Raw genomic sequence first — 17,794 nt, 5'->3', positions numbered from 1 at the left:
GGGCTTTGGCTGTGTTCACAAGGTATCATAGTATGGCTGGTGCAGGCTACATGGAGTCAGACTTCACAGAGATTGCCAGGAATGACAGCTTCCCTTTTTAGATGGTTTCTAGCCCTTTTTCTATGTGCACCATTCAGCTTGTTTCTACAGGGGCTGAATACATCTCTGGTTACATGCTGCCTGTACCTCCTTTCCCTGGTGCAATGTAAGCAGTTTGGTGATTGTATAGATGTGTGCACTCCACTCAGTTTAGAAGTGCACTCAAATAGTTTCTTCAAAAACTTTTCATGCTAGAGAATAGACTGTTTCAGTTGGAAGGGAACTACAATGGTCATCTAGTGCAGCTGCCTGATGTGTTGTTAAGGTCATTGTCCAAATGCCCCTTAAACACTGACAGGCTTGGGGCATTAAAAAAATCTAACTTTGATAGAAAAGTAGCATGAGCAAAAAACTGAGCTGTTGATGATTTTTATTGATATTGAAGCTGTGTAGCCTTAAAATTGCTTTGATTGAGTTTCCACAGTATTTTTTCTGTTTTGTTGTTTAGTAGATATTTCATTTGGAATTACAGTACAGCAAGTGTTCTGATAGTGCTGGTAATTTACCTGCAGTTCAGACAGGCTATTTCAGTTGAGCTGAAATACTCTGCACAATGTTTTTCTAAACTCAAACTACAGCATATTTTCTTACTCCTTTACTTTGATGTCCCTTTTTATCCCAAGGGAAAGCTCTTTGCTGTTAAAAAAAGCAGACATTGAAGTACATAAACAGATTTTTCAAGAAGTACAAAAGCCCAGACTAAGAAAGTAGATGCATGCTAAGATGTTCAGAAGCTCCATGTTTTCAAACTTTGAATTTTTCTTCAAATTTAGACAACTCTTAAGCAAGTTATGTAGTCAAGATTGTCTGTGGCTGAGGAGAATGGACTGAGTTTGTGCTTCTGGGCTAGTGGTGTCTTTTTGGAATAACTTTTTTTTTTTAGCAGTTATTTAGTAGGAGAACCGTAAATAACGTAAAATCTCAGCTGAGAGCTGAGATTTCATCTCTGGTCAAGAACTTGCAAATCTCCAGAGTTTTATTTGAATTTTCACTTTTCAAGATACTGCATCAACTTTCAAGTGAGTTTGTCTAAATTCTAGATTCTGCATATTAAAGAGAACATAATGCAACAAAGGAAAGAAAGTTGAAAAGGTACTGATGCAGTTGACATAGTATTGGGAGAACTGCACAGCATTCAGCCCGCTAAAATATTTAGGTTTTAGCTTCTGGAGTTCTGCTAAACCAACTAGAATTTAAGAGAAAAATGATGAAGAATTAATGTTTTCAATTCTCAAGTAATTTCTTAACAAGATATTTATTTTATTCGATCTTTCTGGCTTCCAGAGAAAAGTATGGAAAAACATCACCTTCTCATTTCAATGTAAAATAGTATATTATTCTTAAATAAAAATATGCTTAAATAAAAATATGCTGAAATTATTGGACACCAAATGTCTTTGATATTGGCTATAGCTGCTGTTAGAGGGATTTTTTTTTTTTTTTTTTTTTTCAGAGAACAGATACGTTTGGGGTTCTTTCATCAGTGTTGTAAGGGCAATAACTTACTGTCTGAATTCCTTCCTCTGTCTTCTTAAATAACACTAGATTTCAGCATGAAAATAAGAACAGTAATTTGTAATCCTGTAGAAAAAGAAACTTTTTTTCATGATGGTGGTTACTGACCTCTGTTTCCTCTGTGATTTTAGGCTCAGTACTTTCCTTTTTACTGTAATAGCAATCAAAAAAAAGTGTTTTCATACTTTTGGACAAGAAAGCAATTCAGTTTCTTTCGGTTTTGGAGAACTCTTTGAACAATAAAACACTAAATGGTCAAATGTATTTTGAAAATATCAGGTACACTGTTGACTTTTTTGTATATACAATGCTTACAGAATAGGATGTCTCAGTTGGAAGGGACCTAGCAACAATCATTTAGTCCAACTGCCTGACCACTTCAGGGCTGACCAAAAGCTAAAGCATATTATTAAGGGCATTGTCCAGATGCCTCCTAAATACTTTATGCTTTCTAGGAAGCCCGTTCCAGTGTTTTACCACCCTCGCAGTAAAGAAATGCTTTCTAATGTCCAATCTGAACCTCCCCTGGCACAGCTTAGGACCATTCCCATGTGTCCTATCACCTGAGGAACCCTGAGGAACATTGCTCGTGCCTGGTTACCAGTCAGCTGTAACCCCAGCTTACACCAGTCAGCTCTGCAGCCCTTTGGGCTCTGCCATTCAGCCAGGTCTTCACCCAGTGCACTGTGAACCTGCTCATCCCACAGCTGGACAGCGTGTCCAGAGGCATGCTGTGAGGAACAGTATCAAAATCCTTATTAAGAATTTAAAAAGGAAAAAAGCATCCACTGCCTTTCCTTCATCTTGCTTTCATCCATGAGGAGGGCGATTTTATCATAGAATGATACCAAATTAGTTAAATAGGACTTTCTCTACCAAACTTGAGCTCAGTCAAAGTTTAAATAAAAATAGATTCTTAAATGTAATCTTGTAGGCTCATTCCCAAGTACTTAGTTAGGAACTCTGAAAAATCAAATTCGAGCACTTATAAGCTCCTGATGCCTTAAGGGATGCTTTTCTAAAGTCTGGGACATTTGGTCAGTACTGATGGTGGTACTGTAAGAGTCTAAGAAGTATTTTCTCCTTTGCAAGTTCCTTTCAGTATGAGATAAATTTTGGTGTGTTTTTTGTTTGTTTGTAAGTAATAAATATCTGACGAGATGATCTTTGAGGTACTGAAAGTATGCTAAAGATATAAGTGTTAGACATTTAAATTTAATTTGTTTAGTTTAAAAGTACAGCCAGCCATATCATAAAGCAAGTACAAAAATGCCAAATTACACTTTAATCTCCAAAAACATGAAAAGTGCTAGCTCTAACAGTGTTAGAGATGTAAATGTTTTAGATCACCTAAGTTCACTTAAGCAAAGAATTATTTTTTAATGTCATTTTGCATAAATAACTAGAAAAATACTCATAGGGTAGTAGACTTAAAATATTACTGTATTTATAATGTCAGGATTTTCTAGTTTTACTTGAATGAATAATATTGCGCCTAACAAAAAAAAAATCCGCCATATATTTTTGAAGGATAGTTGCCAGGAGTTTATGTATCTTTTAGAGCAGCCTCCTTAACCCAGATAAGTCTGGCTGAAGGAACTGTGACAAGTTGACTACTTGTCTAGTATTTCTTAAAGGAGTTAATGCGTTTGAGCTCTCAAGTACCATAAATGCAATACCAGTACAGTTCACTGGAAGCATCAGGACTGAACTACTTTTTTAGTTATCATTGGCAAGTAAGAATGTCCTTCTTGCCAGAAACTCCGAAAAATTTTCCTGGTCTTCTAAGTGCTGCTGACTAAAGTATCAATTCCTATTTCAAATAACAGTCTGGATTCAGTCAGCAGTGTGTAGTGTGCCTAGCATTGTGTTGTGGGCCAGGATCTGCACAAAAGCAATAACCATTTGGTTTTAATGAAAGAAGGAAAATAAAGCTGGCAAGGGGAATGTTTTTAAGAGGTAGTGAACTATGTTTTTATTTTTCCATCTTTAAAACAGAGGGCATTTTAGTTAATTATGTTTTCTAAACATAATCAGAGCAGTATATCTCAACTACAAAAAAAAAAAAAAAAGGAAATTGAAAGAATTTGGAAGAAAACCAGCCTTATTAACAAGGGAAGTTGACTAATATAGCAACAGGAAGAGTTTCAAATTGCTTGCTAAACTTCTGCTTCCCTACCATTGCAATGTGAAAATACCAGGAATGGATAGGTAAATAACAAAAAGAGATATGTCCATGGATGTCAGCTGAGTGGTTGGAGTATTGATTATGAGTTACAAATTCACTTATCCAGTTGGTATCTGTGGATTGGTTGAAGGAGGGTGAGAGTGATGATGGTGAGCAGATTTGAGGAAATTACCAATAGGAAGAAGGAAGGATACAACATCTAGGCACACTTACTTTGCTGGATGTCAAGGGCAAAGGGGATGTATCAGCAAATCAGTTTTGGTGTTTCCATCTCCTTTTGGTCCCCTTTCAAGAGTATGTGTATGTATCAACATTAGCAGAATTTAGAAAAAAAGTTTTGTTCTTCAGTTGTCAGGCACTTGACCATATCATTAAGTTAAAACTTGGGTTTAAAATTGGTATGTCTGAAATATTGTCTCATTCCACTCATTCTTGCAAAGTATTCAGAGAGGTCTCCTAGAAGACGTAACCTGTGCTCTTGTAAGGGGCCGCTCTTGTAAGGGGCCACTCTTGTGTGGCTTCTTAAAAGAAATGGTTTGTGGGCATCTGTTCCAAGAAATGGTTCAGAGCTGCCTTGTGGTGCTGAGTGTTGGGGACTCAGTGTTGCCCTGGTGTGTGGCTGTGGTGAGGGGCATCCCCTGCTCAGTGCCTGCCCTGCATCCCAGTGTGGTGCAGCTCGCTCTGCCCTCGCTGTGCTGTGTGGGTGCTGATGCGCCCAGCTCCGCGGGTGAGACCGTGCTGGGCTCTGCCCTCCCAGGTGGGTTCCAGGTGCTGCAGAGCTGAGCAGTGTCAGATCTGTCAGTACTGTTTGTTTCTGAAAATAACCTGGATCACGTTTTTTCTCCCTAGAAAAGCTGATTGCATATCAGCGGGAATTTCACGCTTTGAAGGAGCGTCTGCGCATTGCTGAGCACCGCACTCTGCAGCGCTCGTCCGAGCTCAACGCGATCCTGGAGCAGTTCAGGCGGGCGGTGGCAGAGACAAACGGCAGTAAGAATGCCATGAATAATTTTTCAGGTACACACTCTGACTGAGATATTTTTTTATACCTCTGCAATGCCAGTATCTCTTCTTATTACTATAGAAAAAGAAATTGCTACCAGGAAAGCCAAACGAAACTGTTCAGCAGTATGAATAAAGAACGTGTAATATGTTATATCTGGTGTGGGTATTTTTGGTTTGTTTTTTCCAGTTGTTGTTCTTAATGATTCATCCACCTTTATTCAGTCCCTAAAGTGGTAAGAATTACTTACTCCACACCTAGCTCCCAAAGTTTGGAGCTTCTGGTTACTTATTTAATACATTGAATGTATTTTGACAATTAATTTACATCGCTTTTTAAATAGTTAGAGGGGAAAAGTAAGCAAACAGAAGAAATGGCTGAACTTGAAGCAGTTAAAATATGTTTAAAAGTCAAATGGAAGGTAAAAATCATATAGACTAAAGTACTGGTTATGATTTGTATAAAGTACAGGTAGTGGCCTTTTCAATAACTAGTGATTAAACTGCTAAAGTCTTCCAAAAGTTTTTACCCATTTTGGAGACTGGTGCTCAGGTTTATAAAAAGCTGTTTGGCAATATTAGAGAAAGACACTGCAATACTCACCAGACTACTGATGTTAACTTTTAAAATCACAGTGTTACTGCTTTAGTTGCTCTGATTTTTGTGGATGGAAAATGAATAAGGAATAAGTACAAATTTTCTGTCAAGAGGTCTGACTTGGTAGGTTGCAGAAATCTCACTGTATTGTTCTAATAAGGAGTTGAAACGCAAAGTGTTCTGCAAATCAGAAACCTGGAACAAGATTTTTGAATTTGTTGTCTACTTGCATTTGTGCTATGATTTACTATTTTCAATAGGTTTTGTTTTGTTGTGTTGTTTTTTTTTTTTTTTGTGGGGAAGTGGTTATAATTATAGGCCCCAGAGCTGATGCTAATCATGAATTGCTGTCTGACACTTAATGGCCTGGTCTCAATAGTCCCCTGGATCTCCAGGAATTGCACAGATAAAGGTTACATTTAGCATGGTCTATAAATCTTGTCTTCCTATTTCATGTGTGTGTTTTTGCTTTTAAAGTAAGCTGTGGAGGAGGTCAAATAATTTTGATTCTGGATTTAGGATTAAGTTCTTACCACATTTGTTTCTAAAATGGACTTAGTTTGCTTATAGGCAATATAATTATAGGGAGTTACTCTCTTCTGATGTAGCTGAAAGTACTAATTCATTTAATATTCTACCATGTCAGGATCCCAGCTGGGATGGGCATCCATGTTTTTCCATGTAGAGCCATAACAGGAAGCCAGCTGAATTACTGAGCTTTTGTGCTCAGAATGTAGTATTAGATAGATTTTTATTTAGCTTAATACACTTAAGTATACATAATATTATTTGGTCTCTTTGAAGCTGAAAGTATTCCAGATTGTTTTGTGTAGATCCTTATTCATTCAGACAAAGAGCTGTCATACTTGGACAGAATTTAGTCCAGGTTTGCAGCTGAAATTAAAGAAATGTTAGCAGGAAAAGTAAAATGTGCCTGTATTGGAATCTATCAAAATAGACATATCTACTTATGGCATCTATTTACAAAGCTTTTTGCAAAGTTTGAGGTGGTTAGGAATTTAGTTTCACCTAAAAATAAATATTTTAAAACTCCCCAAACATACAGAACCAAAATCCACAACAAAACACATCTATCTTTGCAGAAGCTCTGCTCAGAATCTGAGAGAAATTACACTTACGGCATTATTTTTCTTACTTCTTCTCAATTTTATCTCAAGAAACCTTGTGTGCAGTTTTTACTTAACTTGATGTTATAAAGCCCATAAGTTTTCAAAGATCCATATGCTATCATATTTGTCATTTGAAATGAGTTGTTTTCACACTTGATGCAAGAAAATCAACACGCACAGCAGGGTAATTTTAAAAACTGTTACTTGCAACTTTCAGAGCCACCTGGACATACTGAGAGGCAGTTGTACCAGAAAGAGCAAGAATGAGTCTAATGGAATCTAATAGGATAATTTTATTCTAATGGACTAAATTAAATTCACGTTAAAATTTATTTTTTTGCAGGAATACCCAAAATATCAGCTGTATATTTAATGCTATTTTATTTTGTATCTGTATGTGCAGTATATTCCAATACGTATTCGTAGGTCTGAAATGTTATTTGCAGTGATGCTGCAAATTTGCTGGATGGTGATGACCTTTGTTAGCAAAAGTAAAAGATTATCTAGGTAAATAAGCCTCCCATTTGATTAACTGGAAAAAAATCCAACAAAACCACCAACACGCCAGATGAATGGAGCATTCTTACTTCTGAAAGTCCACACTAAATCTGATGTGATCAGGTAAGTATTCACTGTATCTGTAACAAGGTTATAGGTGCAAAATAGTCTTGGCCATCGTTTATTAAAAAGAATCAAAATAAGAAAAGGCTTCCTTTGTAGACAAGATACAATGCCTCAGAAAGGTTTGTTCTGGCTTTCATTTAGGACCAAGCTTGGAATTTTATTCTGTTTACTGTTGCTTAAAACTTCATATTATTTGTTTTCTGCGTTACTGATTTCCTGTATGTTTGCAGATGAGACGCTGAAATTGTTAAAAGAGCTAACAAGTAGAAAATCTCTTCAAGTGCCAAATATCTATTACCATTTGCCTCATTTGTTGAAAAATGAAGGAAGCCTTCAACCTTCTGTGCAGGTTGGCCTTGGAAGGACAGGAGGTATGCTGATATGATGTTGATTTCTTGTTTTATATCTGGAGGACCTTCTAGGCTCAGACACAGAATTTGCTTCATTTCTTGGTAGATCAAGGACATCTCATTTAACTTGTGTGATATTGATATCCTTTGAATTTGCACTGAATCTGAGATGAAAGGAGCTTGGTTTCAGCTTTGCTCTTTTCTGCATAATCTCAGTCACACCCCATGCTGTGTTAAGGTACACATTAAGAAGCATTTAGTTTGGATCAATTTTTTGTAACTTAAAGGAAACAAAGCTCCAGCATTTCGGATTCTGAACTGCCAATGGATATATACCCCTTTGGCTTTTCAAATTTGCGGGGTAACCGTGCATGGATATATTTATTTTAGCGTTGATGTTTCTGTTGTTCTGAACAGTGTATTTCAAGGTATAAATTAAAAGTGGAGAGAACTAAGATAATCAGATATAATTGCATTAATAAAATCTGGACAGTCATTGGAGGGGAAAAAAAATTCAGTGTTGTAGTTATTCCTGGCTCATTACTTCAGTAAGTTTGATTGCTCCTTCTTTTAACAGAAAGTATGCGTGCATGATAGGTGTGTGGGCTTAGGCCACAGGTGTATTTTTCTGACTATAAATACCTTTTATTTCAATGTTGTTATTAAGGGAGGAAAAATCTAATAATCTGTTATTGTTATAAGTGAGGTCTGTATTATGTCCCCCTGGGAATATATGTCAGAAATTTGGAATTACAAAATAGAAATTGGAATCAGGTTTATTTAATTAAACAGAGGGAGGAAATTCAGGGTTTCAGGACTTCATGAAGTTTGCTTGTGTTCCCAGTTGGTAACCAGCCCTGGGAACAGTGCAGAAGAAAAACTGTGGAAAAGTTACGGAACACAGGAGTGAAATGGCCTGCTGAAACATGGTGTTGTTAACATTGTCGCTGGGGACATATTACTTTGCATTTGTGGTGCTGTTGTCAGAGATAAGAAATTTTGTTGAGGAACTTCCATGCAATTCTGATGTCATGGATTTGGTTTTTTAGAAGAACCAAAACCAGGTGCAAGGAAAGTAACAGAGTTTTTCAGCAGTATTGTTTTCAAAGATGACTTCTGAGATGTTAAGTACTTGAGTTATGAAGAATGGTTATATCAGTTTAAAATAAAACTTAAATTAGGGAGTTTAATCATTCTTGGTGTATCTTACCCGATTAATACCGTGGTTGATGATTATTTCCTATTGTATTGGGGTTTGTGTGACAGTGTTTTGGCAACAAGGAGGCTGCAGGGGTGGCTTCTGTTGGAGGGTGCCAGCAGCTTTCCCTGTGTCCAGTAGAACCAGTAGCCAGACCAGTGCCACTGGAATAACAGATTGAAGAGGGGGGGGAAAGCTGCTCAAGGGCAATTGCAGCTGGAGAGAGGAGTGAGAACATGCAAGAGCACTGTAAGCATCAAGGTCAGTGCAGAAGGAGGGGGAAAGAGGTGCTCCAGGTGTTGGGGCAGAGAGACCCCTGCAACCCGTGGTGAAGAGCATGGTGAGGCAGCTGTGTCCCTGCAGCCCATGGAGCAGAAATCCACCTACAGCCTCTGGAGGATCCCATGTTACAGCAGGTGAATGTCCAAAGGAGGCTGTGACCCCATGGGAAGCTCACATGGGACCAGGCTCCTGGCAGGACCTGTGGACCTATGGAGAGAGGAGCCCACAGAGGAGCAGGTTTGCTGGCAGGATCTGTGACCCTGCAGGGGACCCACACTGGAGCAGTCTGTTCCTGAAGGACTGCAGCTCATGAAAGGGACCCATGCTGGAGCAGTTTATGAAGAACTGCCTCCTGAGGGAAGGACTTATATTGGAGATGTTCATGGAGGACCATCTGCCATGGGAGGGACCCCATGTTGGATCAGGGGAAGAGTCTGAGGAGTCCTTCCACTGAGGAGAAAGAGGGGTGGGAGATTATGTGTGATGAACTGAATTCCAGCCTCCATTCCCTGTGCTCCTGGTAGGGAGGAGGTAGAGAAATCAGGTGTGAAGTTGAGCCCAGGAAGAAGGGAAGGGTGAGGGGAAGGTGCTTTAAGATTTGGGTTTATTTCTCATTACCCTATGTTCATTTGATCAGTAATAAATTAACTTCCTCGAGTCTGCTTTGCCTGTGACAGTAACTGGCAAGTGATCTCTCCCTGCCCTTATTTCTACCCATGAGCCTCTTGTTACATTTTCTCCTCCCTGTCCAGCTGAGGAGGTGAGCAATAGAGCAGCTTTGGTGTGTACCTGGTGTCCAGTCAGGATCAGCCCTACCCAATAGTCTGGCAGGTCTAGGATTTTTTTTTTTGGCTGCTGTGTTTGTTCTGAGCATTGGTGGTGATTGTTAGTCATGCTCCTGATGCTGGGTGGCATATTTTTAAACAATTTTTAATTACTGTTATCTTCACCTTTTAATCCTTTGCATTTCTTAAGCAGTGCCTTATTGCAAGATTTTTGTTTTCTGTCTTGTGTATGAAATCACTGAAAGTACCTTTCTGGTTTGTTTGATTTCAGTTTCCATTGTAATGGGAATACCTACAGTGAAAAGAAAAGTCAAGTCTTACCTTACAGAAACTCTCCACTCCCTTATTGATAAGCTGTCCCCTGAAGAAAAACTGGATTGTGTTATGGTTGTCTTTATAGGAGAGGTAATCACTTAAATTTTTTTATACAATTTCTAACCTGCCTTTAATCACAAGTAACACTCCTTTCAGGAACTGATGAGGATCTACTTTTTCTTCAAGATGTAGAGAGATGACTCTCTTCTTCCGGGAGAAGGGAGTCTTGGGTTTCTGAGACACAATCCTGAAGAGCCCAGCTTTTTCTGTTTATCAGGGGAATAGTGGACATGGATTCAGTGGAGTGGTTATTTTGCAAATCTTCTTATGTTTATACACAGTGACAAAGATGTGCTAATTCCTTCAACATAAGAATAATGGCTAAGGAACTCTCTTGTGGGGGAGGATTCCTCCCATTTTTTTTATGCTACTGCTTAGTCCTCTGTCAAACGAGTGCTGCAGTTTGAGATGTGAGGCACAGATTGTTACCGAATTAATTTTCCGAACAATGTGGATGTTTGAAGCCCAGACCTTTTTAATGGATTAATTCAGTGTTCAGTTGGACTGTTTGTTCAGCTTGGCTCTGATTTAGTGGAAATCAAATTTAGGAAAATGATAGAGTACTTTCAGAAATAATTCTGTTGGATGCTGGGAATTGCATGTACCTATTTTGTTCTCTATGCTTTTCTCGGAAGTCTGACTTGGGCAGTGGGAAATTTATATTTATGTTTGACCTTCATCCATCTAACTGTAGTGGTCTGCTGAAATAGTCTTTTATAAGTCTCACAGAGGAAAATTCAAGTCCCCAGTTATAACTGAAAGTGGTTTTAATTCAGTGAGCCAGTGTCCATTCAGGGATGGAATCAGTGGAAAACCAGGCATTTTAATACTTCTGGTTCTATTATCAACATATTTTAAAACTTTCCTTGGAAAGTTTGTAAACATTTTGCTTTTATCTGAGAATAAAAGTGTTTCTTTTATTATATTTTTATTATTATAAAAGTGTTCCTTTAAATAAAATAATTTCTTAGTGTTCTTCAATGCAAATTGCTCTATTTTCTTTTTCTTGACAGCCAGTCAAAAATTATCTCTCTGGGTAGATACTGTTTTTCTGAAAAAAAAGTGCTTTTAAAACATCTCTTGGTGGAGAATATCAGGGGAACAGAATTCTTTCTGAATTACTGGAATGCTGTGTTTTTCCTCACTGTATTAGTTGGAGAAATTTCTTTGCCTGTTAGTGTGGCTTCTTTTCAAGGTTTAAAACTGAAGTTTCACTTGTTTTCCTTAAGGAGGTCCGAGCTATGAAGACTGTCTGTTGTCATTGGATTCCCTGTCTTCTGCAAAGTTTGGAATAGGAGTGAAGTGTCCCCATCTGCACAATGTTTTTGTTGCCTTAGACAAGCTGTATTGCTGTAGCTGGGTTTTGCATAGCTGAATAACTTTCTTCCTTCGAGGTAGTGTGGAATTCCCTCACCTTAGGAGTGATTTCACAGAAGTGACCGCAGGTGAAGTGAACATTTTAACATGGGAGCTACTGCTCCTGTACCCATGGAGAATTGTGTGGTTGGCTCTGGAGTGGGGTACAGTTACCCTCTGTGTCTTACTTCTTTATCCCATCTCCTTGAGAGCAGTTCTGTGTGCTTACTCGGGTACCTGTTTTGGGCACTGCAAGTCATGAATGTATGGGAATATTTGAAAAAACAAAGTTTAAATTTTTGTTCTGTTGTAATCATTTGTTAGATTTGCATTTCTTTACTACATCCAGTTTATCTTTCCTTCTTTATTCTTGGACCATGTTTTTTATTTTCTTAAGCTCAGTATCTTATGGTTTGCTTTGTAATTGCTACAGGGAACTCTCTAAATGATTAATATGGTGCACGAAATGCTTCACCCTGAATTATGCTGTGTTTTTTCTGAGTTATTCTGGGTATTTCAGTTTTCTTCTGCAAGGTGAAAAGTGTAGGTTTATTAAGCATTTCCTCTGGCTGTGTAAAGGAAGGCCTACTCCTCTGGTAGACTTCTGTTTCTCCTTAACCAAAAAGCTGTGTCTTTTAAAATGCATTAGGCTATTGCTGTCATTAACACGTGCCATAATAAAGGCTTATTTTTAAGTACATTAGAACTTGGACCAACTATGCTTGTATTAAAAATGATGGCAAAAGTGTCTAAAAAAAGGTATGGCCTCTGCTCAAACATATGTGCAGTTTAAGTACAGCCAGAAATGGTCATAGGGTGAGGTTATGTAATTTTGCTAATAAGCTTAAAATTACTATTTGTGTCTTGTCTATAGCTTGTAGCAACAACCCAAAAAAGAAGCACAAGACTGCAAAAATGATTTTACAAGAAAATTATAGGAAAAGTAGTATTTTAAAAGGATTTTAGTACATTTCTTGCTATCTTTATTCGAGAAATCAAATTTAGTGTTTAAGAGCATTGGTGGGAGCCATAGTCATGGACTGTAATCTCTTTGTGCTAAGCACCCTACAAAACTCTTCTAATACTGCTATTTTTTTAGTAGTTCAATCTCACTCATTTCTTGCAATTTCATTTTTTACTAGAAAACAAATTAGAAGGCTAATGGACTTCTGCAAACAGCATCAACAGTGTAAACAGATGAGCTAGTAAATATAGATGCATTATGGTTGCTAAATAAAGAGATCTGCATATTCATTTACTGTATGGATATTTCTCAGTAGTATAATTATACACAGTAAATTTCCATACTGGAAGTTCAAGAAACTCTGAAATATCTCAGATGATGTGATAACTAATCACCAATTTAAGTAATTACTAGAATTGCTTGACAGTAAACTGTGCTAGTTACTGACATATGTCTGTGTTCTCTAATTTGTTAAAATAACTTTATGGCAGAATAATTTGCAGGTATTCATTAGGATGACTAATAAATAGGTATGATTCATTTTACCTTAGTACTTCAAAATCTTTTTATTCCCCCTCACTATGTAGCTAGTTTCTAGCTCATATGAGTTGAAAACAAACGATTCAAATCTCAACCTGCTTTGTATGAGAACTTGTTTTCAGAATAAACCATAGACTCTAGGTTTAAGAAACCATAAACTCTGGGTTAAAATTGTTGTCTAGTATTTTTATTTAATAGGGTTTGTAATAAACATGGGAAACATCATTTTGAAGTATTTTAAATGATCATAGTGGAACAACAGACATACATACACACACTACTGAATATGAGAGAAATTAGAGTACTCTCCTGGTATCTAAACAAAATGTTGGGTTTTTTCTGTGGGGAGATCTCATTTACAATGAAGAAAATGTATCTTAGACTTGTTCTAAATATATCAGAAATTATTGTCAGTCCGTTAATCAGAGACTGCACTTAGCACAGTCTTTTGTACAAACAGTAATCAGTGCATGCTGGAAAGACTATAAGCCCTTGATTTGATGAAAAAAATCAGAAGGACAAATCATTTCAGGAAGAATTGGAAGACACTACAGGTATGCAAAAACATTTTGCTATTTCTGTGTGCTGCTGGCTACATCTGACTAGGCAGTAATTGACCAGCCATTTGCTTTTAGGCCACAAGTTATAGTTTCTTACGTATTGCTTCTTTAAATCTTACTCTTGTTTCATGTATATACAGTTCACTTAAGCTGGAAAAATTTGCATATGTTGATTATCTTTTCTGTCACTGTGTTATGTCTTTATGTTACAGTGACTGCTAAATTAAAAGATGTTTAATAGTGTTTTCTCTGTGCTCCTTCTTTAGAGAATCTTTATTATTTCTTTGGAAAAGTTTCTGTCCTGGTTGGGTCAGTGTGACACAAGCACCCAGCAAGGTACCATCCTGTGCACTGGTATGAACAAAGCCTCAGCAAATTAAGGACTGGGTCATGCCCACATACTGGGTCAAACCTTGCTGAACCTGTTTTGTAGTTATTAACACTGTAGTGCAATATGTAAACCTTCCCCACAAAATAAATGAGTCTGTATTTTCATCTCTTCTTGCTCTGGGCCTGAATTATAGTTCTCTCTGATCAGCAGCTCTCTTGATAGAAAACAAAAGAGTATTTTGACTGTCTTGCTCTCAACCTGGATGTGTTAGCATTACCCCAGCTACAGAGATGTTTGTGCTTTCTGCTAATTGTTGAAAACTTGTGAGCTGCCCCTTCTTGGAACTGCTCTGGAGAGTGTATTCCTAGTCCTTAAAAGATCTGACTGTGCATCTTGGGTTGGAGAAAATCTGGTAGATCTTAGTGTGTACATACATATGTATGTCTGTAATGTATATATATTTTTAAAAAATCAAAGCTGTTGTGTCAAGATACATGATCTACACCAAATAATATTAAAGGCCTACACAGATGGGAATCTTTGTTTTGGACGTCTCACTCAAAACTCATCAGGATGAACACACCTTCTAGATACACTGGCAGCTCTTGTATTTGAAAAGGTAGCTTGACCTGTCCGTGAGAATTTGAGATATTTATGTTGTTTTTGCAGTCCCTGCTTCTTTGTCACCTAAGCTTTGGTACACAGAAGTATGGACTGCTAATACTGGGCACCAACATAGGATTTTATGCTCCTCTTTTCATGTCAATGGCCGGCAAAGTTTTTATAAGGAATTAAACCAGTGATAAAAATCCTTCTTAGTTCTAAGAAAAGATCCTTGACAGGATTTGAAAACTTCAGTGTACCTGAGACAAATTTAGTATCTCAGCACAAAGATAAAATCCAGGATTGTGCTCTTTCCTCAAGCCCAGGCTTGAATGACTGAAGTGCTTCTTGAGATACTTGCTGAGGTGCAGCTGGGCCACAGTAACTACCTGATGCTTCTGGTAAGGGTACATCCGTATTGACAGCCAGAGTTATGTCTGATCTCTCTGGTGACATCTAGGGTATTTGTGAGGTGGGAGGTAATAATCTTATTTCAGAAGCGTTGTAGCAGGTGACTTCATACTTGTATGGTGGAGTGAACTGACACTGAATTTTGGACAACACTATCAAATTTTGCTACAGTGGTCTGCCTTGACCTAAAAATTCCTTCTGTCCTCCAAATAAAGAGCACAAATTGTAGAAGGGTGCTTCAGACTGTACACAGCAACTGCCTGTCTTCTGGAAGATAAGCTGTCTAGACTGTTTCAACAATTTACAGGCTTCCCCAAGGACAACAAAAGGTTTCCCATTCTTCAAGGCAGTATATGCTGCTTTCTTTCAGTCTCCACAAACCAGACTTCATCTGCAACATGGACAAAACTAGTAGTGGCTACATGACACTAGCATAACTTGCATCTGAATGTCTGGTCTTGAATTGTCCCGTGATGTTTTTCTTCTCTGGCTGGCCTTCTTAAAAACTCAGCTCGTTCTTTGACACAGCTTTGTGGTTCATAGCACAATCCATATGGACGTGTGCCCTCATGGTTGAGGATCTGACAGGCAGGGCACGAGGGTAGGGAGAAACAAGAGTGGAGTGGTACAAGACTATACTTGTATTCCTGCTATTGCTGCCAAAGACTTGTGTGGTGAAACCCTGTCCTGAACTGAGTTGGGTTAATCTTAGAAATTACTGGAGACAGAAAGAAATTTCTTGCCTATGTGGTAGAGGGGGGAATTTCAGTAAGGGAAAGATGAAGTCATTAACTCATGTAGGACACAGGCTGCATTTTGCTTATGTAACATTAGCTGGTTATGTTATGACAGTATTCTCATTCCAGTTCTTCGCTTTGCATCTTGGTCTCAAGTTCTCTGTATTTAACTTGAACTCACTGCTTCAGATTTGAAAGAAGGCACTGTATTCCTGAAAATAATTTTTTTTTCAGCTGCATTTGTTGAACTCTAAAAGACGATACTGCCTTTTTCCACAGGCTTTGTTTATATACACACACTACTGCAACCACTGAAGCCACTGCTGCATTTTTATTCCTTAGGGCTTTGTCTTCACTGCATAAATATCCCAAAATAGGTCCAAATGCCACATTAGTGGCTGATTTTTCCTATGTAAATTTTAGTGCCTTGTATGTAGGTAATGATACTCATATGTACTTTCACTCTTTCAAGGCAAATAAACATTTACCTTGCCTTTTCTGAAGGCTGTAATTTTATATTGCTTGTTATTATATGAAATATGTGATAAAATTATCCCACTCCTATTCTATGGGGATGATGAAAGATCAAATAAAATGGTAATTAGTAAGCAATGAAATGACCACACTATGTAGATTAGCATGCTTGTTTCTCAGATACTTTTCTCATTCTTTGAAAGGTGTTCTTGAACTTTAAGACTTACTTCTAATAGATTTAATTTAAGAATTGAGATCTGGATAATCTAACAGACTAGATAAATTCCCAAGATGGTGAAAAATCTCAAGGGCAAGACTTTGGAGGAGCAGCTGAGGTCACTTGGTTTGTTAAATTTAGAAGAGAAGACTGAGAGGTGACTTCATCAGGTGACAGCTTCCTTGAGGTGGTCAGTGGAGAAGGAGATGCTGATGTCCTTTCTCTGGTGACCAGTGACAGGACACATGGAAATGGTGTGAAGCTGTGTGAACTGGGGAAGTTCAGACTGGACATTAGGAAAATGTTCTTCACTGAGCGGTCAGTGATGGGAATAGGCTCCCTGTGGAAGTGGTCAGGGCACCATGCTTGTCAGAGTTCAAGAAGCATTTGGGTGATGCTTTAGTCATATGGTTTAGTTTTAGGTAGTCCTGTGAGGAGCTGGGTGTTGATCCTGATGATCTTTTTGGGTCCTTTTTAACTTGAGAGTTTCTATGATTGCATTTTTTTTTTCTATGCATCTGCCACTTAGGACAGTAAATGAACCTTTTGGTCTTAAATGCCATGGTTTTTCTTACATTTTGAGAAACAGTCTACCTTCTGTCATTTTTGAGGGTATGAAGTTAGGATTTAACAATATGAAAGGGTTGATTCTTAAAAGTAGAAATCTTTTTTTTGTATGATGTTTGGCTAGCTGTTCATCAGAACTTTCTAACCTCTTGTTTTGTCTGATAGCTAATGTATTCTGCTGCTCTGCTGTGCACACACTCCTAAAAGTCAGTAAAGAAGATTGGAAATTTCACTGCTTCTCTGGTTCTTTCTGTGTTTGTTGTGAATAACGATGTCTGTTCAGACAGATGTTGGAATAATCACAAACTTGATGTGCAGCCTCACCTGCACTACAGAAAAGTGCTTTAGAGAATTGGAGTACAGCATTTTACAAAAACAGAGGAAATGTAAAACTTATTTCACTGACAATCTGCAACTTTAGTTTGTTCTGCAACAGACTATGAGGCTTTTTTTAAAGAGAGATTCATCAAAGCACTCTATATGCATTTGTCATCAAAATTGTTGATGCAGAGTTAAACCTTAGATACAGCCATGTTCACAGGCTTATGAAACTCCATAGATCTCACAAGCTAAAAATCTTCTTTTCTTGTTGAAAGTTTACATAGGCTCAGGGGGATGCTAATGAGGTAGCTTGAACATGAGTCTACTGAGGAATATTAAATACACAAAATCGCATCTGTCTCAGGAAGCAACCTGAACTGAAGGTAGTTGGAACGTGGATGATAGTCGGGGGGAGTGTTGTGTGTCTTGTTCTTATTCTTTGCTGTGTATCTTTTCATGGCTGCCTCTGCTGGAAGCAAGATGCTGATGGGGGATCAATCGTTGATCTGGTATGAATAGTTAAAGGAAGATGTCTCACTTCAAGTGTTTTGCATTCTTTTGAAGATC

At 37.9% G+C, this 17,794-nt stretch overlaps 1 protein-coding gene across 2 annotated transcripts in view; it reads left to right on the top strand.

Moving 5' to 3' along the window:
* Positions 1-17,794, top strand: part of MGAT4A (mannosyl (alpha-1,3-)-glycoprotein beta-1,4-N-acetylglucosaminyltransferase, isozyme A) — a 71,977-nt gene that overhangs the window by 16,922 nt on the left and 37,261 nt on the right. For both annotated transcript variants that reach the window (XM_008635803.2, XM_017737002.1), the window contains exons 2-4: positions 4,652-4,819; positions 7,387-7,527; positions 10,043-10,176. In XM_008635803.2, the coding sequence (XP_008634025.1) occupies positions 4,652-4,819; positions 7,387-7,527; positions 10,043-10,176 (443 nt within the window). The remainder of the gene's footprint in view (positions 1-4,651; positions 4,820-7,386; positions 7,528-10,042; positions 10,177-17,794) is intronic.

The sequence above is a fragment of the Corvus brachyrhynchos genome, unplaced genomic scaffold, assembly GCF_000691975.1.
Source record: "Corvus brachyrhynchos isolate BGI_N302 unplaced genomic scaffold, ASM69197v1 scaffold83, whole genome shotgun sequence".
NCBI lineage: Eukaryota > Metazoa > Chordata > Aves > Passeriformes > Corvidae > Corvus > Corvus brachyrhynchos.
This window is presented reverse-complemented; position numbering and strand designations above follow the sequence as displayed.